The 17111-nt window shown below is 43.2% G+C and overlaps 2 protein-coding genes across 2 annotated transcripts; one reads left to right on the forward strand and one right to left on the reverse strand.

Annotated features, from left to right (window-relative positions):
• Positions 1–603: 603 nt before the first annotated feature.
• LOC125519441 (protein trichome birefringence-like 9) lies at positions 604–2086 on the reverse strand. The gene is made up of 3 exons (XM_048684249.1): positions 1707–2086; positions 1213–1614; positions 604–1117 (listed from the first exon to the last, which is right to left on the reverse strand). The coding sequence occupies exons 1-3, from the start codon at positions 2084–2086 to the stop codon at positions 604–606; spliced, it is 1296 nt and encodes a 431-aa protein (XP_048540206.1).
• A 3135-nt stretch (positions 2087–5221) lies between these two features.
• On the forward strand, positions 5222–10242 carry LOC125525821 (dual specificity protein phosphatase PHS1-like). Its single transcript, XM_048690822.1, has 9 exons — positions 5222–5269; positions 5360–5472; positions 6141–6363; positions 6702–6878; positions 6958–7118; positions 7228–8233; positions 8906–9052; positions 9130–9357; positions 10177–10242. Exons 1-9 carry the CDS (start codon positions 5222–5224, stop codon positions 10240–10242), a joined length of 2169 nt encoding a protein of 722 aa, XP_048546779.1.
• Positions 10243–17111: the final 6869 nt, after the last annotated feature.

A 17111-nucleotide genomic window follows, 5' to 3' on the forward strand; every position in this document is an offset into this window, starting at 1 on the left:
TACGCGTGCGCTGCATTTTACCGCGGCTGCTGGAGCCAGCGCTGCCCGACGCGCCAAACCAGCCGATGGGCGTGTTGCAAACTGGTTTTTAGCGCGCCGCGCGTTGGGCGGCTGTTGGAGATGCTCTTAGTAAAATATTCGGTTACTGTAAAAAGAAGCTATCTATGTGGATCTATCATAGTGCATACCAATTTCACCACAAGAAACATAGCCATTGATCTGAGCAATGCTCAGTTCGTGACTTGAACAGGATCAAGCATCCAGGTTTTGTTGCTCGTCTTTGTGTGTATACAAACCGATCAGACGGATGCAACAACTTGAGAGTCCATGGGATCAACGGCTCAGCTTGCCTCACGCCAATTCTGCATGCATGCATGCACGGGGGTGCTCCTCTGACTTTTGTGATACACCGGGGTCCTGCTGCCTACCCTATGTGCCAGAGTCAAACACTTTACATACATCTTTATGCTTTTGTGATACACCATGCTCCTGCTCCCTACCCTATCTAAATCTCTGCTAATTCTGCATTTCATGAATTATGCAACGTGGGTGTGAAGTTCGTGTGTGCAGCCATGTTAGAATTGGTGCGAGATGAGCTGCTGATTATTTTTTGACCAACCTCATGCCATATCCCGTAGACACGAGGTGCCCGTACATCACCTGGTTCCACGCGTCCGGCACGCCTGGCAGGCACCAGTGGCTGCAATCCTCTGGGGCATCCGGCGGCGTCCCGGGCTCTCGGTGCCGTGAAGGATGACCGTCCCTTCTCAGTGCTGTCATGTGCGTTATGTTCAAGAATACCACCCTATTGTCCATCTGCTGTCTAATTGTGCCCCGTGCTGTGCTCGAGATCATCGTGTTGATCCACGAATACTCTTGGTTGCTCTCGCCAGTGGTCATCATAAGAGGATCCCGTTGGTCTGCACATGAGCCCCCAGTGTCCCACGTTCCGTTGTCGTAGTGCGATGGAGAATAGCTCCTGAAGAAGAGATAGCCCCTTGTGGAGAGTCGTGGATTGCTTAGCGCCCAGTCTTTCACCGTCTGCAGGGATAACCGGAACGCTTCCTTGATGTCCATTTTCATGTTGAACCGATTTCCCACCATGAAATAATTTCCTCTGCAGTATGGATCAATGCAGTTCTAGTCAGTTGATCACGATCATAGCAATGCAATGCAGTAGCTAGCACGCTAATTAGTTAACTAATTACATACGATTTGATGGTCTTGTGCTCATTCCACCAGTGACCCGTGTTGAGGACGAGCACATCAGCACCGGCCCAGCGCGTGGCGTGCCGTGGCAGCGCGTCCAGCCGGATGGCACCCCTGGTGACGCTTGCACCTTTGTTGCTTGCCACCGGCGGGATGCGGTCGACCATGACGAGCATCGGCGCGCGGTAGTACTCCACAGAGAGGTTGTAGTCCAGGAAGATCATGGAGAGGTAGCCCTTGTGCCGGCTAAGGGGCTTCCCGGAGTGCTCATATATCCTCGAACCATTCGGCACGGCGCTGGCGAGCATGCACAGCATGGACTCCCACTGGTTACGGCCGATGGAGTCGCCAGCGAACACGATTCGGCCGTTCCGGCTCCTCTCCAACATATCCGTCGCATTAAACCTATTGAATTTGAACGTACTTAGAAAGGTGACAGAGACAAGACAAAATGTTTTGTTCTCTGATGAGAGATGTCAATGGCGATGGCTACCTACTTAGGGAGGCGGCAGCTGCCGCGAGGTTGCCAGCGCCAGTGCCGGAAGGATGAGTCGTTCCGGCCGTTGCGCTCGCAGCGGAAGCCGGGATCAAGGAATGGGCAGTCCTCCCCGTAGAGCGTCGCGGTAGTGGCGTCCTTCACCCATTTTCCGTCAGAGTAGTCGCAGCCACCGGATGGGTCGGCGTGAGCCACAATGCCTCCGCCATCATTGTCGATCAGAAGCGGCAGTGGCCGAGCCTGGAAGAATGATTTCTGCGGCTGCGGCACGAGCGTGAGGACGACGGAGAGCACGAAGAGAACCAGCAAAGCGGACACCGGAGCGTGTTTAGCTTGCATGGATGGATCTCCGACTAATACTTGAGTAGTGATGGCGACCATTAACAGGCTGAGAGGAGAATAAGGAGCCGAGAGTGGCGTGGAGTTGCAGTAAGAGTGAAGGAGCGAGTGGCGCTAATGCCAACAGCTAGCGCAGGGGCTAAATTTAGACATAATGACTGTATGAATGATGAACAAATAGGAACTAGTCGTCTACACATCGGAAGCGCCATTCAGAAGCACTCGTTTTCTTTCCAACAGAAACCAATGGCATAGACAAAACCATTGGCACAAACAGTTCTGGTGGAATTCTGCATGTGGATCCAACAAAAAGTGAAGGGAACCTGAAACAAGTTTCTTTTTTCTTACACATTTCAGGATAAAAAATGCTAGACTTACGAAAGGTTTTTACAAACCCCTACGTAATTACCTTTCCCACTAATCAAATCAACCCCCCCCCCCCCCCCCCCCCCCCCCCCCCCCCCCCCAACCCCCTGAATTTCAGGATGTGCCTGCGCCCACAACTAATGGCCAGTAAAAAAATAGGCAATTCACACAAGTCACCCCGTAACCCTCTTGACCCCCTAATCTCACGTAGGTGTAGCAAAGCTTTCAGGATAACGGAATCTGTTTCAACCATATGGCTGTCATAATGGACCATTGTCCCCATTCTATGCTGCCATGAGTGGCAAGAGCCAACACACATGGTACTAAGTGTCCTAAAAACATGCTAGTGAGCGCAACTAAAACCCTGAACTAAACTATACTCCCTCCATCCCATAATAAAGAGCGTTTTTGACACTATACTAGTACTCTCTCCAATAGTGCATATAAGATGTTTCCAAAGTGAAACTTTGCAGACTTTGACCAAATTTGTAGAAAACAATACAAACATTTACAATACTAAATATACATCATACGAAAATATATTTCACGGTGAATCTAATGGTAAAGATAGGGTATTATAAATGTTGATAAATATTTCAAACTTAGTCGAATTTTTAACTTCAAACAAATCCTATATGCACTCTAATTTGGCTGCGGCCTGCGGGAGTATATGCATCAAAAGGCACCAAGAGTTCGTACAAAGGACCATTTTTTTATATACTAAAAGGTATGGCAACATAGAAGTTCTCCCAAAATGACAATAACAACTAAGAAACTCCGCCCGGACCGAACAAAAAGATGCATTCATGCAGAAGCATGGGACTGTAAATGGTAAAGTTTTATTTTTGATGATTTCACTCATGGTCTACTATCCACGGTAGCAAAGGCCATCAACTAATCCAGATAAGAACATACATGCTATTCTATATAGATATGGAGAGTAGCTAGCAAGCATGGGCCATCAAGGATATGGAAACACCAACGAACAAAGTCATATTGAATATTCGATAAGTTCTATAGCACAAGTGTTATGTAGGTAACCAGCAAAGTGGAGGTTAAAAATGCACGACACACTATTAGATTTAGCATAAGCAAAATAATTTCAATGATATAACTTACAAATGTGTAATTAGCATTTAGCAATATTTTATGTGGTTAACTATGCTAGCTACATAACAAGAAAAAGTTATACTCGTGGATACTATAGTATGATAAAATAGGTTAGCCAAATAAAACAGTTTACTATAAGTTTGCGCCATGTATGCCATATAGAACACCATCCTTCCAACATCATTCCGATCCAAATGAAAGGATGCTTGAGAAAGGGTTTCAACACCATATCAAAAGTGAAAGTAGAAAAGTAAAAACAAAGAAACAAATTTCCAATTCTGGAGCTACAAATCATGAGAGCCTAAACATACTTGGGTCACCTTCTTTACGTTTGAATGCTGATTTTTGTTTTTTTTCAGGCTCTTCAGTTAGGACATTAATTTTAAGCTCGACACCCAACGGAATGATCAAGTGTTGGGACCTTACAATGTCTGAGGTTTTATACAATCATCAGCAGCAACTGAATATTGAGTGTAACACTTCGTAATAAAATCTTAATGAGAAAACACACAATTGCCCAATAAGTGGATTACGTGGATTACTCTAAGGAGGTGTTTGGTTGCAAGAATGGTAACGTTAACGTTAACGTAATCAGATCACAGCGTTTTAGGAGGTGTAACGATTTCTTTCCTAGTTTGTTTGGTTCGTCAAAGGTAAAGGAATTGGATACCATCGATCTGCTCTATTTTTCCCCAATGCATGAGAATTCTCTCTCCCTGACTGTCAGAGTTGCCCTGTCTCTCGCCTCCCCGATCATGCGTGCCACCAGCCGCCGGCCATCTCAAGTGCAGCCGGCCGCCCCCAAGCATGTGCGCCGCCGGCCGCCGGCCATCTCAATCGCAGCCGGCCACCCCCAAGCATGCGCGCCGCCGGCTGCTCTGATCTTGCGCGATGCCGGCCGGACCCCAATCTAGCGCGCCATTGGGGCCGCTCTTCCAGCCTCGGGTAAAAGAACAAACAACAGCGAGAGTTTTGCATCAGAGAGAGGGAACAGATACCGTGGACATGTGGGCGGAATCAATTTTGTACAGCGGCGTTATCTGATTACACGGGATCGCATTACGGTGAAGTCTAACCAAACAAAAACAATCGTTTTCAGATCCCGTCGTTATCAGGTTACGTTACAAAACGCCGAAACAAATGAATTGAATGCGTGCATGGTGATTTATCATGAGCCATTCAGAAAGTGAAGCATGAAGAAAATTTAAAACATTGCCTATTGCCATCCAATTATTTATCCTCAAGTATGGATCCATAACAGAGAAGAGGGTCCCACGAAAAACAGAGAAAAGGGAGGAGGGTCGCGTGTTTCCGGTAAGAAGATGCAAGCGCATGAGGCGGAGGTGACAAGACACCTCACTCAGCATGTTGTCCTTGACTTACTTGGGTATCATTGAAGACATCATCCGAGAGGGAGAATAAAATGGCAATGCACATGCATGTCCTCTTTGCAAATAGCATGGATGGCTTGCATGCGCCTTATCACGGATGGCCGAAAAGAATTGAGACAAACATGGATGGCCTGCATGGGCATTCACTCGTGCGGAAGTTCTCTTGGAGAATAGCATTTTTGCCCTTCTTCCCCCATCCCCTTGCCTTTGATTGGTCACAAACTTCACCAATCCATGACCGGCCAAACTTGACAAGATTATCTGAAGAACTCGATTTTCACTTTCCATTTGTCCACATTTTCCTGTACGAATGGAAGAGGGAATAGAGTCGAGATCCTTCTCCCGCACATCCTCCTCCGTAAGTGCATCGCCCCAACCAAAAAATATTTCTTTGGTTCTGGGCCCTGTTCTTGGCGGCAAAGAGCCAGATTGATCTGATTTATTGCAGAGTGGATTCGAGGAATGGGTAGCGTCAATGAGGAAGCGCACCGGGAGGATGTCCTCATTATCCCAGTCGCCACAACCGAAGTCGGGCATTTTGGTTATCGAATCCTCAATGAGGTAGGAGAATTAGTTATGTCGCTTGTGGGATCTATTACTTAATTGTAGTATGTACCATGTCTGATCCATAATTCATAAGGATCATATTTTTTGTGATTCCTGTTGAGATATGAATCAGGTACCGTAATTAATTGGCTTAGTTTTGTGTGATATGCTTGGTTACATTATTATTATTTGTGAGTGGTTTGGTTCCGGGCTACCTATACCCTGAGACTATGCTTCCGTTATAATCTTTGATCAACGTGACATGCTTTCAGGAGGTTCTTTTTGTTCTATGAAACATTCGATGTGATGTGATGGTCATTCTCTGTCTGCAAGTGTGTATCACTATCACTCTGAACTTGGTCCGTGTGTTACCGCTATTGCCCAAACGTTTTATGTTCGGCCTCCTATTAGCTGAGAGATGCACAGTGTTCCTTGGTAATCTTGAGAATTGATAAAAACTACAATTGTAGTGGGTGGAGTAAAGTTGAACGCCCTATGTTGAAACATTCACGAAAAATCAAATGAACAATCATGTAAAAGTAGTGTAGGCATACCTGACCAGATGGTTACTCTAATTTTATTCATATGGTTAAAACAATATCGAGCAAGGGCATGAATTTGCTCCTTTCATGGGATAAGTTTCCCAACCAAGTTATTAATGTTGTATATTTTCTATATTGCAGTCCAGATGTGCTAGAAATCGTAGACTCTAGTAGCGATGTAATCGACTCTGGCCCATGTGATTATTTGCCAAAAACAAGCCTCTGGGAAAGGCTTGGGAGTGTTTCTATGATGGACATAGAGTCAAGTAACTTCTGCTGGACCTCTCTTTCTTCATTGCACCATACGAAACATACTACTACAAGTTCGGAACCCACCGATGATGATATTAATAGAAGTTTTGAGGTTCGTATTTTCCTTTTTACTTATCCATCTTCCTGTAAATTGTCTTCCCTGTTGTTGGTAAGATTCTAACTGGTAAACTTGATTGTTATCCTAGATATACCACTTCTCTCATCAAATTTCATCTCAGTGGTCACCGAGTAGAGATTTGTTACTTTCTTTTTCTGCCTACCACAATGTACTGATACAGTAAGAATCATGTGAACTATGCTAAAGCTCACAACACCTCCGCAAAAAGCTAACATCAATATCTCTCACAAGGATTCCACTTCATACTGGAAAATATAGTTTATTAGCCATGGCTCTAGTTTCCTTCTAATAGCCTGTACCATTCTGCACAGGTGACTGTAAATTCTGGAGGAGTTGTATTCATTGCATTATTCAAAACATCTAAAAATGGTGAAGTTCCTTCCAAGGAAGCTGCAGCAGTCATTAAAATAGCACCATCAAGGATGGCCACACAGTCAGAACGGTTCGGGTATGAACTGGCTAAATGGCTTGGCGTAAGGACCCCTCAAGTAAGTACTCGCTTTCTTGTAGTAGGAATTCATGCTAACCACATAATTATTATAGTGTGAACTCTCTTGACCAATGCAGGGCAGAGTGATTCATAGCTCCTCATGTGAATGGCAACAAATAAAGGATGCAGTAGAGAATGCTCGACATGAAGCAATAGCTGTTGGTGATGAACTTCAGGAGATGATTTGCACTGAGATGCTAGAAGCTCTCGAACTAAGCCGATGTCTATTCCTGATGAAGTATTAACTCCAAGTTACCAGTAATGTGCCTGACAATATGGTACATAGTTATTTTTGAAAAAATATGGTACATAGTTAACATGAAAGAAATTGCAATGTTGTTTTGCAGTTATGTACACGGATCCCCTCTACTAGAGAGCACAACACCATTTGATTCCCCGGAGTTTGCTGAAAAAACTGCTGAAGCTTTAGGTAGGATCTTGATCCTGGACCTCATTCTGAGAAATGAGGATAGGCTGCGGTGTCGGCCCCTTGGTTGGCGTGGAAACTATGCAAATTTACTTGTTGCCTACAAAGAAGCTTATGCAAACCTTGATTCATTGGATGATGTTCATGATTCTGCCATCATCCGTTACAAGCCAGAGATAATCAAAAGCCCTAAGAAACAGAAGGAGAGAAGATCCGTTTCAATAAGCGGCAGTGTCGGCTCAGATATCTCAGAGCTTTTGCAAGACTCTTATGATCAAATTGAGCCTGAGATTTCTAGCTTTCATATTGTAGCCATTGATTCGGGTGTACCACGAAGACCACCCGCCAGTAAACGAACGAAAGATCAAGAGAGCTATCCAAGACTGGTGGAACTAACACTAAACAACCTGGACTATTCTTCGAACCTCTTGTTTGAGGTTTCCATTGGAAAACTTGGTACCCCTGGACCCGAAGAATATGACATGTCATCTGATTATAGCTATCATTCTCCTCTGTCTGAGAGTGATATGGTAGCAATAGTTAATTCCTTCCGAGGAGGTTTTCGTAGTGCTCTGAGGGACCTTCAACGGTTCCACATTTTCCTGCTCACACTTTATCAGAAGCTAGATGCTCTATTGAAAATTTTCTTTAATCTTATGTATAAAGGTTCAAATGAATCTGACAAGGAAGATGCAGGTCATTCTGATTCACCATTGTGTCGTGTAGAGGCACATACTGATCTGAGTGATTCCGAAGTTCCACGACATATGCGTAGGCCTTCCCGTACCTTATCCCGTGATAGTTTTGACCTGTCATCTCCTATTTGTCGAGAGAGCTTTATGACCAAGAATTGGAAAGCAAATGGCGATGCATCCCGTGGTCTACGATTGACGATGAAGCTCAGGGAATTTAACAAGTATGCCAAGGTTAACATCTTTGAAGTGCTCATGGAAAACTTATTGATTTTTAACATATTATACACTATAATCTAGTTGGTATCTATTTGTTTTGCACTATTTGAATGCTTGGCTGAAATGATATAATATACCATAAGGTTAGCAAATTACTTGTACAAAACCAAATAACCATCTAGATAAAAAATTAACAATAAATATCGTAGGTTTGTATCTCGATAACTATTTCTCTGTGTGAATGCTTTGATGGTGTGTTATCTCCATCATTTATAAATAGTCACCTTGCTTTCTCACCCAACCTAAGGTTTGAGGCATGTCCTTCCTGTGGTTCTCAGTTGTTCAAATTTCTTAAATAAACCTGCAACAATTGATAGTGCATGTAGGTTGAGTTTTATTTTTGATAGACTTGTGTCTTGATGCATTGATAGAAAGAGGAGTTTTTACAAGTCCTAAGAACGGCAACACCCAATGATTACAACATGTCACCTCTAATCGTTAGGCACATTCGGCTCCAGAGGCAAAGCTACTAGACCCCTCCCGCATGTCGGTGCCCATTTCCTAGTCCCTGACTTGATCGTGTCGAGGAGGCGGGCTAGGATAAGTTGCATTGTCAAAGATGGTTGTGTTGTGATGCTTATAGATGCACCATTGCCCGGTTGTATTCACTTAATACTATGTTTGCAGGTAGACAGTGAGTTAAACAAAGAAATAGAACAATGGAATGACATGCTCAGGACTGATGTTGTAAAATTGTGTCATGACAACAATTTTAACACAGGCTTCTTTGAAGGGATAGATAATAGTGTTGCTGTTGATGCTTATGAGTTGAAGGTGATCCTATTCTACCTAGCCTGCCTGGCAACAAACTATCTATTGTAGCAACTAAGCATATGAATTTCTGTTTTCAGGTCCGTCTTGAGCACCTTCTTGAGAGGATATCATTGATTTCTGATGCTGCAAGTACAGAACGTCCTTCTCAGATCACAGATCACATGTATATTGGTGGTGCTCTAGCTGCTCGGTCGACATACACACTTCAACACCTTGGCATCACCCATGTATTGTGCTTGTGTGCGAATGAAATTGGACAGTCGGAATCTCAGAAGCCTTGCCTTTTTGACTATCGAAACTTCTCAGTAAGTACATATGACAATTTTGTGAATAAACTTTGGAAGATCATTTACATGCAACAAATGGCTGAACTCCACTTTGCAGCTTTCTCGACCATAATAAGGAACTAATTTTCTTGCTTCCTTTGGGACACTTTGTGTTTCTTTTCTACAGATAAATGATGATGAAAATGCGGAAATCACTGATGTCTTCCAAGATGCATGTGATTTCATTGATTTTGTTGAGCACCTACGCGGCAAAGTTCTAGTGCATTGTTTTGAAGGAAAAAGTCGAAGTGCAACTGTTGTTCTTGCTTACCTAATGCTTAGAAAGTAAGAGTGCATATAAATGTTTTTATTTCCAGTTACCGATGAGGCATTAGACTACCCATAGTGGGGAATAACTTAGACTAGTAACATGCATATCTTACTAGTCTATGTTACTACCTTTATAGTGGGGAGTAACATATGTGGGATGTCATACAACCCTTCATTTATTAAGTTATAGACTCATCCTGTCTTGATATGCGTGATGTTACCGATAGTATGAGTAACTAGCTATGTTACTCAATTCATCTCTCTCCTCATTAAATCATTGCCGCAAATTTGCTGAGTTAGACTCGATGTTACTGCTGAAGTTACTCCTACTATGGACAGTCTTATATATCAATATCCGGTTAAGAAATTGATGAAAACCATCAATGACCAAATTATTCTTAACATAATCAATACAAGCTTTGCTTGGGATACAAATATGTGTGAAACATCATAAGAATGATAGTGTCTCAAATTTCAGTTTACTACTCTGTTGGTTTCATTGACTTAATTTCTTTCATGTTTGTTTAGAAATTGTACTCTTCTAGAAGCATGGAACATGCTGAAGAAGGTGCACCGACGTGCGCACCCCAATGACGGATTTGCCAAAGTCTTGCTGGATCTTGACAAGAAGCTGCACGGTAAAACCTCCATGGAGTGGCAGCACAAGAGGCCTACAATGAAAGTGTGCCCCATTTGTGGTAAGAATGCTGGCCTCAGCAGTAGCTCACTCAAGCTGCACCTACAGAAGGCGCACCGAAAGATATCGTCGGGAAGCGTAGACTCGGCAATGTCCTTGGAGATACAAAAGGCGATAGAGGCATTGAAGACAGGGTGAAGTCGATAGCCCCAACGGAGAAGAAGGGTTTGGATGGGTTTTCTCATAGCAAACTGCACATACATACATCTATACCCTAACTTTTGATTCATGCACCACACATCTAGAAAACTCTTGTTGTACATTATAATGATATCAAGTTTCTTATTGTTATTATTGCATAATTCTCAACGTATAATACTTGTTCAAATAGCATGAGTTTTTCCTTGGAAAACTGCAAGAGCTTAATCTTTTTTAGTGAAGTAGCAACTTATTTTAGCCATATTTTCTAGAAATTTTGAAACATATTCGGGATATCCTACATATTATTTAGGATTACAATATACTAGAGGCAATAGAAGATTCACTTCGTCTTCGGGTTACAACCCGCCTAAACACATCAACAGGTGTAGATCTCTACATAGCCCACGTGCCTGTGTACGCCGCGATGGGCTTGCCCATTGGCGGATGTTATATGACCAGTTCGCCCAATGAAATATGTCGCGAAAAGAATATGACTAGGTGGGGATTCGAACTAGCGGACACCTCTCGCTGATAGCCAATGTAACTAACAAGTGCTTGTGACTATTTAGGCGGCGTAACATTGAAAGAAGCTAAGAGCAGCAACAAATCGTGAAAACAAAGTTGAAACATTTTTCTGAAAAAAGGGATCATTTCTTAGAACGCAAATATTTTGGAAAATTTGTGGAAAAAAATAAATTCGTACATTTTTTTGAAACTCTTGAACTTCTTTTCAAATTTGACCATTTCTGAAACACGGATATTTATTGAGACACGAACAAATTTCATAAAATATGAGGTACATTAGCAAACATTTTCATTTAAAACACAACTATTTTCTAAACTTTGAACATTTTCCAAAAACATGAAGATTTTTTGGAAAAAATGAACAATTTTCGAAAACAACAAGTACTGTAGAAAATTTTCTTTCAAAAAGCAAACCTTTTTTGGAAATTCTAAAAAAAATTGAAAATACAAAAAAAAACTTAACTTCCCGAACAATTACTAAAACACTAACATTTTCAATTTTGAACAAATTTTGGAACAAGAACATAAATTTAAAGTTTAAAAAAATCAATATGCGAACAAAATTTTGGAAACATGAACAGGTTTTGTAAAATTGAAAAAAAATCTTTTTGAAAAATTGGATATATGAAAAAATAAAGCAGACAAATAAACTTGAAAGATAAATTAATGGGAAATAAAAATGAAAAAGGAAGAAAAGAAAAACGAAAAAAGAAACAGAAAATAAAGAAAAACTACAAAATAAAAAACCAAAAACCTGCAAAATCTGCAAGGTAGGGAAACTATTTTTACAACATTAATGCAAAAAATTTGAGGAAAACTTCACGAATAGGTAGCATTTTTCTTAATCCTAAAAAATAAATTAATGCAAAACAATTGAGAAAAAATTCACGAATAGGTAGACTTTTCTTTACAAAATCTATAAAAAAATTAAAAACAAAAAAGGTGTAACGCCCTCGATGCGGCTATATCTCCCACGTGTCGAAGCACGACTTAGAGGCATAACCGCATTGAAAGCAATGTCGTAAGTGAGATAATCTTCGCAAACAACCCATGTACATAAATAAAGGGGAAAGTTACATAGTTGGCTTACACTCACCACGTCACACAAATACATAAATAAGTCATTACATTCATCCAATACACTCAAGGTCTGACTACGGAAACAAAATAAAGATCAACCCCCAAATGCGATAAAGTCCCCGATCGCTCCAACTGGGCACCACTACTGATCATCTGGGAAAGACACGTAGTAACGCCGAGAGTCTTCATCAAACTCCCACTTGAGCTCGGTCATATCATCTGGAACGGTATCATCGGTCCCTGCATCTGGTTTTGCAAGTAATCTGTGAGTCACGGGGACTCAGCAATCTCACACCCTCGCGATCAAGACTATTTAAGCTTATAGGTAAGGTAAAGGTATGATGTGGAGCTGCAGCAAGCGACTAGCATATATGGTGGCTAACATATTCGCAAAAGAGAGCGAGAAGAGAGGGCAAAGGCACAAGCGACAAACTATGATCAAGAAGTGAACCTAGAACAACCTACGTCAAGCATTACTCCAACACCGTGTTCATTTTCCGGACTCCCCCGAGAAGAGACCCTCACGGTTACACACGCGGTTGATGCATTTTAATTAAGTTAAGTTTCAGGTTATCTACAACCGGACATTAACAAATTTCCATCTGCCCATAACCGCGGGCACAGCTTTCGAAAGTTCAAATCCCTGCAGGGGAGTCCCAACTTAGCCCATCACAAGCTCTCACGGTCAACGAAGGATATTCCTTCTCCCAAGACAATCCGATCAGACTCGGCATCCCGGTTACAAGACATCCTCGACAATGGTAAAACTAAACCAGCAAAGCCACCCGAATGTGCCGACAAATCCCGATAGAAGCTGCACATATCTCGTTCTCAGGGCACACTGGATTGTCCAAGGTTCCGGTAGGCCAGCCCAGAGTTGCCCCTGGTGGCCACCGGCAGCTGACAGGTTGGACCAACACTCAGAGGAGCACTGACCCGGGGGTTTAAATAAAGATGACCCTTGAGTCCGCGAAACCCAAGGGAAAAATAGGCTAGGTGGCGAATGGTAAAACCAACATTGGGCCATGCTGGAAGAGTTTTATTCAAGGTGAACTGTCAAGGGGTTCCCATTATAACCCAACCGTGTAAGGAACGCAAAATCCGGGAACATAACACCGATATGACGGAAACTAGGGCGGCAAGAGTGGAACAAAACACCAGGCATAAGGCCGAGCCTTCCACCCTTTACCAAGTATATAGGTACATTAAGATAAACAAGATAATATTGTGATATCCCAACAATAAACATGTTCCAACAAGGAACGATCTCCAATCTTCACATGCAACTAGCAACGCTATAAGAGGGGCTGAGCAAAGCGGTAACATAGCCAAACAACGGTTTGCTAGGACATGGTGGGTTAGAGGTTTGACATGGCAATATGGGAGGCATGATAGGCAAGTGATAGGCATCGTAGCATAGGCATAGCAAAAGAGTGAGCATCTAGCAAGCAAAGATAGAAGTGATTTCGATGGTATGGTCATCTTGCCTGCAAAGTTCTCAGAGTTGCCTTGATCCTCGTAAGTGTACTCAACGGGCTCCTCGTTCACGTACTCGTCTCCCGGCTCTACCCAAACAAGAACAACAAGCAAAAGGGAACACAATCAACCACGTGCAATGCTCAAGCAACATGATGCAAACATGGTATGATATGCGGGATGCGATATGTGATGCATATGCATGATTTGCAAATGAATGATAGAACCTGGCCTCAACGTGGAAATTCAAGAGTGCCACTGGAAAGGGGAGTTGATTTCGGTCGAAATTGACATAAAGATCACGGGAATCCAATGCACGGTTTGGAAATGGCAAGCAAAACAAATATGGCACCGGTCTGCGATAAACAGCAAGTAGCCATCTAAATGCATCAAAAACAACATGCTACATCACTCCAACATGACAACAAAATACATGGAAGGGATCCACTCATGATTACTTGACAAAAGATGAACACTGAGCTACGGCTAAATCACTCATTAACAGGTTAAAACAAGCATGGCAAAAGTGCAAAAGATAATAGGTTTTAGACTTAGTGAAATTAACAGCATGTCAGGAATTTAACATCAGGAAGCAATGTTTAGAGCATGATAACTACATGCTACAGGAACATATCATGGCAAAGCAAGTCATGGCATGAAGCTACTCAAAGCATATAACAAAAGTCCCTTAGTGACCATGAGCCAAAAGGGATCAGAAAATACAATTGCAAGCATGTGAACATAGCAAAAACATAAACATATTCAGACTAAGTGAAAAACTAAAGCATGCAAACAGATTAACAAGTAGGCATGTTTACGAGCTCGATGCACTCACTACAGAGCATTGCATGACAAACTAAGCATACATCCATCAAGAAGACATGGCATAGAAGCTAGACATGGCAAGAACAACAACATAGCATGCACGGATCACAAGCAACAACCTCGGCAAAATCGCTAAACATGTGGACAATCTGCCAGGAACATTTTATAGCAAAAGTAGAGCTCGATTGACTCAAGCTAGGTTGCTCCATAAATGCAAACAAAGACATGGATGGATAGAGCACCATAATATTAACAAAACGTCCTTACTGATCATCGTCAAAAGAGGCACGGATCACTAGGAAACAACATCAACATATGGCATAAAAACAATATCAGGACAAGGACTTAGTGAAATTCTAAGTCCCTGAAAATAGCATCATTGAGTAAGCTACTATGCATGCTTGTTCTAGTCACCACAAAGATCACAAAAATACATGGCATACACCCCTATAAATATGGAATGGCATTCATCAAAACACATGTAGAGCTCGGGATCATAGCATGCACACATTAATCATGGCAAAAATGACAAAAAAACATTTGCTGAAACAGATCTGACATAATCATCACATAGCCCTCTTCCAATAGCATTTCGGGCATCAATATGAGCTCAAATGAAAATGATGCAATGAGATGAAATGATGTACTCGTCGAGACGAACATTTTGATATGCTACACGCACGAATCGGAGTTACGGATGCAGAGTTATGGCATGTCAAAGATTGCATAAAAATTAGGGTTCGGAGGGAAAAGTCAACCGAGGCAAACGGATCTGGATCTGGATCTCGCAGCACGCGAACCGAGGCGGCCGGAACAGTGCTCGCCCAAGTGCTTGTCGGCGTCGTCGAGCGGAGGCGGCCGAAGGGAGCTGCGGGGACGAGGTTGGCCGGTGGTGGCGCGGCTCGCCGGCGGCGTGGCGGAGACGAGGGCGGCCGGTGGTGGCGCCGCGAGGTCCGGCCGGCGAGGGTCGGTGCGGTGGCGGCTGGCAATGGCGCCACGGTGGCCGATGCGTTCTCCGGGCGGCGGCACGAGGAAGGTAAGCGGCGGCGGCGGGCGCGGGACGCGGCCCGGCTGCGCGGCGAGGAGGGCCCGGCTCGGGTCGAGCGGGCCGGCGGCGGGGAAGCTCCCGACGCGACACGTGGCGTGGTGCCACTGGTGCGGGGCGGCGGCGCGGTGCAGTCGGACACGTCCGGCGCCGGCGGACATTGTCCGGCGCGCGGAGGACGAAGGGGGCTAGGGTTTCGGGGAAGGGATCCGAAAATTCGGGGAAGGACCTATTTATAGGGGTAGGAGGAGCTAGGGAGCTCCAAATGAGGTGCGGTTTGTGGCCACGCGATCATGATCGAACGCTCTAGATGAAGGAAGGGGTTTTGGTGGGTTTTGGGTCACTTTGGAAGGGTGTTGGGCTGCAACACACACGAGGCATTTTCGGTCCCTCGGTTAACCGTTGGAGTATCAAACGAAGTCCAAATAGTACGAAACTTGACAGGCGGTCTACCAATAGTAAACCAAGGCCGCACGACAAGTCTCGGTCCAATCCGAAAAAGTTTAACCCCCACACACGAAAAGAGGTAGAAAGGACCACCGGAGGAGATAGGAGCGCCGGAATGCAAAACTGACAACGGGGAAAATGCTCGGATGCATGAGTCGGACACGTATGCAAATGCAATGCACATGATGACATAATATGAGATGCATGACAAAGACAACAACACACGGAGACAAAAACCCGACAAAGATGAAATAAAATAACTTAGTGCCGGAAACGGCAAGAGTTGAAATACAATTAAGGTAAATTACATCCGGGGTGTTACAAAAGGAGATGAACCTTTTTCAAATTCGTGAGTGCTTTGGTCGGCCGAAAGTGCCTGACGGGAGCAATGTCGTTGCCTGGTTGGGCCAAGGCCTAACCTTTTTTTTAATTTTGTTGTTCTCTTTTTTCTTTTTTTCTTAATTCAATTTTATCCTTTTGAATGTATTATTATTTTTAAAATATGTTGGAAAATTTGAAATATTCTTTGGAATACTAACAAACGTTCTTGTCATCAAATATTGTTTTCAATTTTAACAAATATTGGTCATACAAGGCCATAGAAAATTGGGACCATTTGATGGATTACGGAAAAAAACGTGCTCTCGAACGTAGCCTCCTAGCCTATCCGGACACCCTACCTTGAATATGGTTTTTTTTCTAAACATTCTTGAAATGGCCGCAACTTTTCCCACCACGTGAGAATGTTCGTGGTAAGCATCAATGCCAGGTCTGAACGACTTCCAACACCGTATGCAAGTTGTGTCACGTCTGACCATTTATCGGCCATTTTTCACCGAGAAAACTTTAAAAAATGCAAGAATTATCGAAAACTCAAACAACTAACATGGTGTATTGAGGTGATCATATAAGCTGATGCAAAGAAATTGGGGTCATTTGACAATGCCGAAAAAACTGGCTCTCATACGGACCCTTCTAGGCTACCCGAACATCATCAGTTTAACATGGTCTATTTTTAAACATGTGTGAAATGACCTCATCTTTTGCCAGCAGGTGGGCATGCCCATGGTAGGCGTCCATGTCAGGTTTGAACGATTTCCTGTACCGTATGCAAGTTGCGTCACATCTAGCCATTTTTCATTGAGAAAACTCCAGAAAATGTGAAAAGCCTTGAAAAGTCAAAAAAATTGGCATGGTGCCTTGAATTGGTCATATAAACTCGTGGAA

This window comes from Triticum urartu, chromosome 7 (assembly GCF_003073215.2).
Source record: "Triticum urartu cultivar G1812 chromosome 7, Tu2.1, whole genome shotgun sequence".
NCBI classification, from domain to species: domain Eukaryota; kingdom Viridiplantae; phylum Streptophyta; class Magnoliopsida; order Poales; family Poaceae; genus Triticum; species Triticum urartu.

Coding starts and splice junctions, on each gene's coding strand:
- LOC125519441 (XM_048684249.1), bottom strand. CDS start 2,086: ATGGTCGCCATCACTACTCAAGTATTAGTCGGAGATCCATCCATGCAA. Junction 1,615..1,706: donor GGCAGCTGCCGCCTCCCTAA/GTAGGTAGCCAT, acceptor CAAATTCAATAG/GTTTAATGCGACGGATATGT. Junction 1,118..1,212: donor GAGCACAAGACCATCAAATC/GTATGTAATTAG, acceptor TCCATACTGCAG/AGGAAATTATTTCATGGTGG.
- LOC125525821 (XM_048690822.1), top strand. CDS start 5,222: ATGGAAGAGGGAATAGAGTCGAGATCCTTCTCCCGCACATCCTCCTCC. Junction 6,879..6,957: donor TTGGCGTAAGGACCCCTCAA/GTAAGTACTCGC, acceptor TGACCAATGCAG/GGCAGAGTGATTCATAGCTC. Junction 7,119..7,227: donor CGATGTCTATTCCTGATGAA/GTATTAACTCCA, acceptor GTTGTTTTGCAG/TTATGTACACGGATCCCCTC.